Here is an 11634-nt window from a genome sequence, read left to right on the forward strand (position 1 = left end):
GGTGATGCAGCACAGTAGAAGTAAGTATTTCTCTCAGTTTGAGAACCAAGGTATCAATCTAGTAGGAGTATCAAGCCAAGTCTCCACCGTACCTGCGCAAAAAACAGCAAACTTGCACCCAACGCTGCAAAGGGGTTGTCAATCCCTTCACGATTGATTGCAAGGTGAGATCTGAAGGCGGAAAGTGCAACAAAGTGAAAGTGTAAGGCTGAAAATATGATGTGAAGTAGACCCGGGGGCCATAGTGTTCACTAGAGGCTTCTCTCATGGTAGCAAATATTACGGTGGGTGAACGAATTACTGTCGAGCAATTGATAGAACCGCGCAAAGTCATGATGATATCTAAGGCAATGATCATACATATATGCACCACGTCCGAGACAACTAGACCAATACTTTCTGCATCTACTACTATTACTCCACACATCAACCGCTATCTAGCATGCATCTAGTGTATTGAGTGTTGGAAATATGCCCTAGAGGCAATAATAAAATGGTTATTATCATATTTCCTTGTTCATGATAATCGTCTATTGTTCATGCTATAATTGTATTAACAGGAAACAGTAATACATGTGTGAATAAATAGATCACAATGTGTCCCTAGCAAGCCTCTAGTTGGCTAGCTCGTTGATCAATAGATGATCATGGTTTCCTGATCATGGACATTAGATGTCATTGACAACGGGATCACATCATTAGGAGAATGATGTGATGGACAAGACCCAATCCTAAGCATAGCACTAGATCGTATTGTTCGTATGCTAAAGCTTTTCTAATGTCAAGTGTCTTTTCCTTCGGTCGTGAGATTGTGCAACTCCCGGATACCGTAGGAATGCTTTGGGTGTATCAAACGTCACAACGTAACTAGGTGACTATAAAGGTGCACTACGGGTACCTCTGAAAGTGTCTGTTGGGTTGGTACGAATCGAGATCAGGATATGTCACTCCGTTAGATGGAGAGGTATCTCGGGGCCCACTCGGTAGAACATCATCATGAGCTCAATGTGACTAAGGAGTTAGTCACACGATGACGTGCTACGGAATGAGTAAAGAGACTTACCGGTAACGAGATTGAACAAGGTATAGGTATACCGACGATCGAATCTCGGGCAAGTTCTATACCGACAGACAAAGGTAATTGTATACGGGATTGATTGAATCCTTGACATCGTGGTTCATCCGACGAGATCATCATGGAACATGTGGGAGTCACCATGGGTATCCAGATCCCGCTGATGGTTATTGGCCGGAGAGAGTCTCGGTCATGTCTGCATGCTTCCCGAACCCGTAGGGTCTACACACTTAAGGTTCAATGACGCTAGGGTTATAGGGAAATGTTATACGAGGTTACCGAAAGTTGTTCGGAGTCCCGGATGAGATCCCGGACGTCACGAGGAGCTCCGGGATGGTCCGGAGGTAAAGATTGATATATAGGATGGATGGTTTTGGACACCGGAAATGTTTCGGGCGTCACCAGTAGCGTACCGGGACCACCGGGACCACCGGAAATGGTCCCGGGGGTCCACCGGGAGGGGCCACAGCCCCAAGAGGTAGCATGGGCCAAAAGGTGGTGGGCAACCAGCCCAAAGTGGGCTGGTGCGCCTCCCACAAAGGGGCCCATAGCGCAGGAGGTGGAGAGGGGGGGAACCCTAGGCGTTGGTGGACCTAAGGCCCACCTAGGGGTGCGCCACCCCCTCCCCTGCCCTCGCCGCCGCACCTCCCATCTGGGGGGCTGCCGCACCACCTAGGGGGGAAACCCTAGGGGTGGCACCCCCCCTCCCCTCCTCCAATAAATAGAGAGGGGTTTGGGGCTGTTTTGCACATCATTTCCTCTCTCCTTCGGCGCAGCCCTGCTCCCCTCCTTCCTCCTCCTCCCACGGTGCTTGGCGAAGCCCTATCGAGAGACCTCGTCTGTCCATCGACACCACGTCGTCGTGCTGCCGGAGATCATCCCCAACCTCTCCCTCCTCCTTCCTGGATCAAGGTGCGGGAGACGTCACCGGGCTGCACATGTGTTGAACGCGGAGGTGTCGTGGTTCGGCACTAGATCAGAATCACACCGCGATCTGAATCGCCGCGAGTACGACACCATCAACCGTGTTCTAGCAACGCTTTCGCTTAGCGATCTTCAAAGGTATGAAGATGCACTCACCCCTCTCTCGTTGCTGGTCTCTCCATAGGAAGATCTGAATATGCGTAGGATTTTTTTCGAATTTATGCTATGTTCCCCAACATTGAGTTCATGACAAACAGAGTAACGCCTTAAGCAAGATGACATGATGTATAGGGATAAATTCATGCAATAGATATAAACCCCATCTTTTTACCCTTGATGGAGACAACACGATGTGTGCCTCGCTACCACTTCTGTCACTGGGTGAGGTCACCGCACGGTATGAACCCAAAACCAATCACTTCTCCCATTGCAAGAATCATAGATCAAGTTGGCCAAACAAAACCCACAACTCGAAGAGAATTACAAGGATATGAAATCATGCATATAAGAGATCAGAAGAAACTCAAATAAGATTCATAGATAATCTGATCATAAATCCACAATTCATCGGATCTCAACAAACACACCGCAAAAGAAGATTACATCGGATAGATCTCCATGAAGATCATGGAGAACTTTGCGTTGAAGATCCAAGAGAGAGAATAAGTCATCTAGCTACTAGCTATGGACCCGAATGTCTATGGTGAACTACTCACGCATCATCGGAGAGGCATTGGTGTTGATGAAGAAGCCCTCCGTGTCCGAATCCCCCCTCCGGCAGGGCACCAGAACGTGCCCCAGATGGGATCTTGCGGAGACAGAAGCTTGCGGCAGCGGAAAAGTATTTTTGTGGCTCTCTCCCGTGGTTTTGTATTTTTCGGGGATTTATAGGCGGAAGAAGTAGGGCAGAGGAGCCACAGGGGGCCCACAAGCCTGCTAGGCGCCCCCCAGGCCGTGGCTAGGGGGCTTGTGTCCTCCCCTGGTGCCCTCTGTCTTGGTTCTCAAGATCCCTACGTATCTTCTGTTTCGGAAAAAATCTTTTCGGATGTTTTATTCCGTTTGGACTCCGTTTAATATTCTCCTCTGAAAAGGGTCAAAAACACGGAAAAAATAGGAACTGGCACTTGGCACTGAGTTAATAAGTTAGTCCCAAAAAAGATATAAAAGGCATACAAAACATCCAAAGTTTGACAAGATAATAGCATGGAACCAACAAAAATTATAGATACGTTGGAGACGTATCATTCGTCCATCATTTTGTTTGGGGATTCGGCTTCCCACTCCAACCCTTTGTGAGGGGTATGATGTTCTTCTACGAGTTAGATTTTCATGATCTTGCCCCAACTCTTTCTTGCACATTTCGGCCTTTATCATTATCCGCGAGGCATTTCTGCGGGTCGGGCCACGCTTCGGCTTGTGGATGAAAGTCTACAATGTTAAGCCGAAAGTAGTCGACGACGAGCAGGCAGACTGTGGGGGGCGATGATGAGCAAACTCCCCCGCGTAGAGTTGTAGGATGGTACCTTTGTAGATATCATCAAAATCTCGCAGCAGTAATGGTTTTACATCACCGAACCACTGCATCCCCCGAATACAGATCAGGGCCTCCCACAAGGCTGGTGTCGTGAGTGAGGAAGGGGCTTGATTGGGGGTCAACCGCGGAGGTGGAGTCACTATAGAGGTGCATCTCCAAGTTTATAGAGAAGGGGCTTGAACTGACCAACGTGGTTTAGGTCATGCTTTTCTGCCGCCTCCTACCTTGCCAACAACGGAACGCTCCAATGTGGTCCTACAAGCCCAAAGACCCTGCCACCGTGCTCCACTTTTACCGCACCACACATGAAAAGCTGTCGAAGGTGTTGTTCAGGTCCCAAAAGGTCTGGACGGCCAAGGCTGAAGACACCGACATTGACATCGTACACCCTCCTCGAGAGGTACGCAAAATTTAATTGTTGTGTTTGAGTGCTACCTTTTAATAAGGCACTTAGCCCTTTCTTGCTTACATTTGCAGAACTAGCTAGAGAAAGCCAAATGGATTAATAACCCGGCACCGCCGCCCGAGGGCCCCAGGACGGCCTTGCTGACAGAAATGTTGGTCGAGGAGTCGTACACGACGCCGGAGAAGAAAGAGAAGAAGAAGGGTGAGAAGAAGGAGGCCCGAGGAGGACCCCCAGACACTAAGTCTAAGGACACCCAATACCCTTTCGCTCTTGAGGTAGAGCAGGAAGAGGATGGGAAGGAGAGAGACTCCTCTCGACCAAGAAAGTGGGCAGCATACGATGACGCCATGGAGCATAACCGAATACAATTCACATGAAGAGCCTTACCCTCCCCCGGTGACCTTAAAAAATAGAATATGTCATACATGCACTTCATTGTGAGATAATCATTTCGGGTTTTTCATAATGTTAATAAAATAGATTCTATGTTGGCTGCAATATGCACGATAACACGAATGCTAACACCACGGGCAATTCTACCAATTCCAATATTTTTTCTCATTTAACATTATGTCTTCTATGTAGCAACATGATTTTGTCTCTTGCGGTTGTTTAGTTTTTCAGAACATGTATGTTATGTTAGCGTGCTTAAAATTCTAGTTTTCCAGAACATCTATGTTATGTTAGTCTGCTTAAAACTTTACCCACTTCCAACTCACGTGTTAATTCACTGACCACAGTGGAAGCAAATTAAGTTGGATAGTGCATAATTATTCTCTTGCCCATTACAAATATACACACATGTAAAACATACAACAATTTCTCAAAAACTTTACAAAAACAACAAATCCCAAAAAAAACCAACGAGGCCTTGTATGAATTGCTTTGCCACGAATAAAATCTTGGAATGAGTTCCAAATACTTAAAAAAACTAAATAACTTATCACTTCATGTGGGCTGCGTCGCGCACTACCCGCTAGTGTGTGTTACTAGGGGCCAGTTTTTTTCACCAAGGAATCTACACAATCAAGATTTTAAAAAATTCTCTCAGAATCTGTCGTCGAGTTCTTTTCGAAAATTGTAATTTTAGATTTTGAAAAGTGTCGTGTGTTGAATTGTCTGTACTACCCTTAGACAAAAGTTATTTGATGAATTGTTAACATTTTAACATCAACATCAACAAGCATCTAACAAATTCAAGCATCAATCCATCCATCTCTCTAACAAATTCAACCATCAATCCATCTACCTATTTGAAACTACATCATCAGCAAGCATCTAACAAATTCAAGCATTACAGAATGAGGAACAGAGAGATGGGAAAAGAATGGCTCACCGTGAGTGTCGAGGTACAATGACAGGAGGCCGTCGAGGTGCGCGGGGCGGACAACGGGGTGGTGCGGAGGCAACAGAGGAAACCTGGCAGGAGGCAACGACGAGGGCCGGCGGCGCAGCAACCCTAGCCGGTGATGCTGGAGCTGCGGGGCGGGGCGGACTGTGAGGTGGGGCATAGGCGACGGAGGGAATCTGGCCGGCGACGGTGGCGACAGCCTGGCCGACGACGGTGAGGTGGGTTCAACAATGGCGAGGTGGGTTCGACGAGGTGGCCGATGCGGGAACAGGGCCTTGAGCGAGTCCGCCCGAGCGCTCGGTAGTTTTTTGGCTGGACAGCTCGATGGCAATTTGAAAGTAATTGGCTGATACAATAGGGTACATCTATATTTCTATACATTTTCTTTTATAGGATTAACCAGAATTTAAGATTATGAAAGAAACCAGGTTTTCTGTAGATTTTGAATTACAGTGGAATTCTACAGCATCCGGTCGAGATTTTGAATGGTCGATCCAGTTCTTTTGTCTTAGGATTTTCGGAACTCGGATTCTTGACAATGTGCTCAAAAGAACACTAGACTCGGAAGCCCACGCCTCCTGTGATCTGCTGATCATCACCATTTGCCGGTGCCGACGTTCAGCAGCCACTTACCGCCTCACAGAAAGATTGGAACAAAATAATAATTCAAAAGGGCATTGCCGCACGCGACAAGACGGTGCTGAAAGAGGTCGAGGTGTGCAGGAAATGGGACAAAGGAAGAAGGCGTCGGTGGAGGGGCATGCAATGCGGCAGGGCTCCCATCCATCTGCGCGGCGGACGGACGGACGGGGCGGTGCACAAGATATGGGAGGGAGGAGGCACCGCTAACGCAGGACACGGGACTCTTGTCCACATGGGGGCGTACAGTAGAGGTCTAGAGGAGGAAGGAGCGGGGGCATTGATGTGCCTGTGCGGGCAGATGCGGCGCGGTCCCTCCGCTCCGGCGTAACCAACTTGTTGATTCCAACCCACGCAACACACCAAAACCCCTCTCGTGTATTCTCCCATCACAGTAGTACAAGTGCAACAATCTCTCCTACTCCGTGCCAAGTTACGCGCCGAAACAGAAGTGAAGGCCATGGAGTTGCTCGCTCGCTCGCTCGCGGCTATGGAGTGGGGCGCCAGTGTTTTATCACTCTGGACTTTGGACTCGAGTGGGGCGCCAGAAAGTTTGGAGTAGGGCACCGCCACCGGGTGCGCAACCAAGAGCGGCATGTTGGTTGCATTGATCGTCACCATCAGACAGCAGTACTAGTGCTAGTACCAAGCTGCGTGCACTGCAAGGTCGGCACGTCGTTCCACCGGCCATCTCTTTCCTCCGGCCTCCCATGTCCACGTGCCTCCACATGCGCCGAATTGTACAAGGACGTCTGTACTGGTAGTACTACGGTGTCGATATTTACCACAGCTAGTACGCCGGATCCAGCGTTCCCAGAGACAAGGCAAATAAAGTGACATCACCGAGTTGATGCCACACCGCAGTTAAACACCGTCACGTACTTAGGCCCTGTTTGTTTGACAAGTCCGGGACTTTTTTTAGTTTCAACTTAAAAGTTCCTAGTTCCTATCCGTTTGTTTACATGGACTAAATAGGGACTATAGGTCATTAAATGATATGTAAAAAGACCATGTTATCCTTAGTAATATACTCCCTCCGTTTCTAAATATAAGTCTTTGTAGAGATTTTACTAGTGAACTACATACGCATGTATATAGACATATTTTAGAGTGTACATTCAATCATTTTGCTCCGTATGTAGACACTTAATGAAATCGCTTAAAAGACTTATATTTAGGAACGGAGGGAGTAGTACTCCGGTAGTTATTAAATGACATGCTAAAAGTAGGGGCATTGTTAAAAAAAGTGCCAAAAAAGTACCAAAAGGACTCTTTTATAGGGACTTCTTCAAATAGTCTCAAATACCCCCTTTTAGTCCCTAAAAATCCCTCCTGTTTGTTTCACATGGACTTTTGAAGACTTTTTTTAGTCCCTACATCAAAAAGTCCGTGGAAACAAACACCCCCTTACTGGTCAGGTCAGTACTATAGGACATCCAAAGGCATCACCACTTTCTTCCTTGAGACTACCCAAGGTACAAACGAGTAACTTCCAGGGAAGCATGATTGCTCCTCAAATGACGTTGCAGATAGCGTGCACGTCTTATCAGAATTGCACCTTCAAATACTAAAATAGAGTGATATGCACATACGGGGTAGCAGAAGCCGATCAGGGCCACACCTAATGAAGAGATCACACGCCAGTCGCCACAGACCAATTGCAGCTATTCCTTTTCTTTTCTTCTGTTTTTCACGCAGTGAGGGACGCGCGCGTTCCAGAAGGGTTATCAACAGCCTAAACAAAGGCGGTGCAGTTCTAACCCTAGCCGGCTAGCTCAAGGACAAGAATGAAGCGTAGCTAATCATTACTAGCTCAACTTTGCAGGTCGTGCCGCCGACAGAACCTGTCTTAATGGAGCTCAGCTCGTGGAATTAGTTTAACGACGCAATTTTATAATGCTGATCCAGAACGTATTTTCTTCTTTTTTGCAAGGCTTTCTCGATAAGGAAATATTCAGTGGAGGAGTAGTTATTTCTCGGCACGTGAAATGAGCACGTCTTGACCGATTTGCTTCTACCCGGACCGCGAAACCCTACTCCAAAACCGAGATGGATTTGGTAAACCCTACCGAGGACCGCAAAACCGTACCATCATGCCCTTCCCTACCCATGTGAGGTGCCAATAAATTCGTACTTCCATGCGCCGGTACCGACGAAGTTAAGGCCACCGGCGTAAACGAACCCCAACTGTAGTTCAATAAACTAAACCGAACCATCCGCTGCACCTATGTGCGCAGACTGACAAGTGGGGTTTAGCATGAAACATCATAGTCACTGATGCAACTGTGAGTGTGTTACTCAGTGGCACGACTGTGAAGCAATGCCCGGTGAGCTTTGCTCTATTTAAGGCACCCACTGAGCTTCAGCTCAGCGCCATTGTCATCCAGTTTCAGAGAGCGCAACCTAGCAGACCAGCACGAGACCTCTCAGTCCCAGAAGGAATGAGGCTTCATCATGGAGCACCAGTAGCTCTTTTTGTGCTCGTGCTCCTGTGCGTCCATGGAGGCCGGGAAGCAGAGGCGGCGGGCGGCGGGTTCGTGAGGGCTCAGGGCACCCGCTTCGTGATCAACGGCAGCCCCTACTACGCCAACGGCTTCAACGCCTACTGGCTCATGACCATGGCCGCCGACCCCGCGCAGAGGGGCAAGGTCACCTCCGCGCTCAGCCAGGCCGCCGCGCGCGGTCTCTCCGTCGCCAGAACCTGGGCCTTCAGCGACGGCGGCAGCAACGCGCTGCAGTCCGCCCCCGGCAGCTACAACGAGAACATCTTCAAGGTCCGCGCCCACATTTTGCTCGACTTTACTTTTCTCTTTGTATCTTTATTTTCCGAAACATTCGGTTTCTTGGATCATTCGGTGCTTTTCCTTCGGCTACTATATAATTTGCACATGGCTCTGTTTCCCTGAGAGAGTAATTTTGCTGTTGTTGTTGTTGTTGTTGTTGTTGTTGTTGTTGTTGTTTGTTTGTGCATCTAGGGGTTGGATTTTGTGCTGTCTGAGGCTAGGAAGAACGGGATTAAGGTGATACTGAGCCTTGTGAACAACTACGACACTTTTGGAGGGAAGAAGCAGTATGTAGAGTGGGCAAGGGGGCGGGGGCAGGCCATCGGATCTGAGGATGACTTCTTCACTAACTCTCTTGTCAAGGCCTTCTACAAGAACCATGTCAAGGTACTACGTACAAACAACAGCAAATATCGAGTAACTTGCAACGTTTTCTTGCAGGATTTTACCATCTTTATTTGTAGCACCATTATTTGGTCCTTCCTGGATGAAGAAAAAATCTTTAGTTTTCTTATTATTATTACGTGGGAGAAATTACAAGATTTTGTGGAGTATCGTTGGCAATCCTTGCTCTTGCTTTTGCTCAGTATGTCTCCACCGAGGCACCGACAGTGTCTCTCAGTACTCAGACAAAATAAATCGCTGCTGCAAATCACAGTAGTGGCATTGGAGTGTGCATAAGAAGCACTTTTTGTAACTTTTATTCGTGGGAATACTGTTGGATGGATGCTTCTAGTTCTAGGTACTCAGACGACTAGTCAAACACCACTCGTTTGGGTCGTGCTCCTACTGTCGCTCACTGCGACATGATGATAATAGCTCTCTGAATCTTTATTGGCATGCCACTCCGGGCACGCTCGTGACAACTTTTACTCTGCTCTCTCTTTGCATCCTGGAAGACCGTGCTGACGAGGGTGAACACGGTGACCGGGGTGGCGTACAAGGACGACCCGACGATCCTGGCGTGGGAGCTGATGAACGAGCCCCGGTGCCAGTCCGACCTCTCCGGGCGGACCATCCAGTCTTGGATCACGGAGATGGCGGCGCACGTCAAGTCCATCGACGGCAACCACATGCTGGAGGCCGGCCTGGAGGGCTTCTACGGCGCGTCCTCGTCGTCGTCCCGTGCCGCCTCCGTGAACCCGGCCGGCCGCCAGGTGGGCACCGACTTCATCGCCAACAACCGGGTCCCCGGCATCGACTTCGCCACCGTGCACTCGTACCCGGACCAGTGGCTGTCGAGCTCCGACGACCAGGCGCAGCGGAACTTCCTGGGCAGGTGGCTGGACGCGCACATCGCGGACGCGCAGGGGACGCTGCGCAAGCCGCTGCTGATCGCCGAGTTCGGCAAGTCGCAGAGGGACCCCGGGTTCAGCAGCGCCCAGCGGGACGCGCAGTTCGGCATGGTCTACGCCAAGATCTACCAGTCGGCGCGCAAGGGCGGCCCCACGGTGGGCGGGCTCTTCTGGCAGCTCATGGCCGACGGCATGGACTCCTACGGGGACGGCTACCAGGTCATCTTCGCGGAGGCGCCGGCGTCCACCACCGGCGTTATCACGTACGAGAGCCGCAAGCTCAAGATGCTCGGCAAGGCGTTCGCGCGGGCTGAGCGCGCCAAGGGGGACGCGAGCGGGAAGGTCACCGGTGGCAATTAGAGAAGGCCACAGACCACCACGACAACAAAGGATCTCTACTTCTTTTATATAGTGAAGTGATGATGACGGAGTAAGAATGCGTGCCTTTTTTTTTTGTGTGCATTACGTGTGTGAGTGAGTCAAGTTCTCCTCGAGATGATTCAAGATTATTCATCCGGGAGAAAAGGAGTAATATTTGTTATCCTTCTTGTTACCTTCCTTGGAAGAGGACATGTTTTCTTCGTTGTTCTTCTGGATCACGACATAGCCAAATGTGGTGGAGTGATCATGGTGTAAGAGCATGTTTAATAGAGCCCTCAAACCCTTAAATCTAAAATCAGTTTTAAGGGTTGAGAATTAGCCATTTTTAACATTTTTAAGGGTTGAAAAACAAGGACAAAGACTAGAACCCTCAAACTAATCTTTTAAACAAAGGAGATCTATTGAGCACATTAATATCATTGAATGTTCCCGGCAAACCAACAAATGCATGCCAAATCCATGTGTCCTTCGATGCCACGGCCTCAAGCACAATAATAGCATCACGACTTCTACCGCAATGCATTTCTTGCCATGCCTTTGGACAATTTTTCCATGTCCAATGCATGCAAACAAGACTACCAAGCATCCCCGGCTATCCCATTTTTTCATTCATCTCCATCAATCTCTTTGTATCTTCCTCGTTGGGTGTCCGAAGATACTCATCACCATACAACCGGATGACCAATTTTGCAAACCTACGAACGGACATGGGGAGTAGGGGAGCTCACCTTGGACGACCCCGCGGTGGAGGAGGTCAGCGGTGTGGACGAGCTTGGGGCGGTGGAGGAGCTCGGGGCGACGGTGGAGGAGCTCGGGGCGGTGATGGAGGAGCTCCGGGGTGACGGTGGAGGAGCTCCGAGCGGCGGTGGAGGAGCTCGGGGCGGGACGATATCGGTGGCCCGAGATGTGGCCGGCGGCGGTGGAGGAGCTCGGGGACGGGACGGCGGTGGCGGCCCGAGATGCGGCCGGAGGCGGCTCGGGTCGGTGCGGGGGCGGGACAGCGGCAGCAGCCCTAGATGCGGTTGGCGGCGGCTCGAGGGAGGCACGGGAGGAGGTTGGGGACGGGAAATTTCCCTCCCGCGCGTGGCCGGGTCAAAGTGAGGGTTGGGGTAGATTTTGCCCCCCCCCCCAATCCTTACTTTTACAGGTTGGAAGAGGGTTTGCAGGTTCGATCCTTTTTTTTAGGGTTTAAGGGTTAAGGGGTTCTAGTCTACGCGTTTTTTCGCACAACCCGTAAAAAACGATT

General features: G+C 49.6%; 1 protein-coding gene across 1 annotated transcript; it reads left to right on the forward strand.

Moving 5' to 3' along the window:
* Window positions 1-8283: 8283 nt before the first annotated feature.
* Window positions 8284-10643, forward strand: LOC123444027 (mannan endo-1,4-beta-mannosidase 1). Its single transcript, XM_045120622.1, has 3 exons — window positions 8284-8703; window positions 8905-9099; window positions 9612-10643. Exons 1-3 carry the CDS (start codon window positions 8371-8373, stop codon window positions 10365-10367), a joined length of 1284 nt encoding a protein of 427 aa, XP_044976557.1. The 5' UTR covers window positions 8284-8370; the 3' UTR covers window positions 10368-10643.
* Window positions 10644-11634: the final 991 nt, after the last annotated feature.

This window comes from Hordeum vulgare, chromosome 3H, assembly GCF_904849725.1.
Source record: "Hordeum vulgare subsp. vulgare chromosome 3H, MorexV3_pseudomolecules_assembly, whole genome shotgun sequence".
In the NCBI taxonomy this organism is placed as follows: domain Eukaryota; kingdom Viridiplantae; phylum Streptophyta; class Magnoliopsida; order Poales; family Poaceae; genus Hordeum; species Hordeum vulgare.

Coding starts and splice junctions, on each gene's coding strand:
- LOC123444027 (XM_045120622.1), top strand. CDS start 8,371: ATGAGGCTTCATCATGGAGCACCAGTAGCTCTTTTTGTGCTCGTGCTC. Junction 8,704..8,904: donor ACAACGAGAACATCTTCAAG/GTCCGCGCCCAC, acceptor TTGTGCATCTAG/GGGTTGGATTTTGTGCTGTC. Junction 9,100..9,611: donor TCTACAAGAACCATGTCAAG/GTACTACGTACA, acceptor GCATCCTGGAAG/ACCGTGCTGACGAGGGTGAA.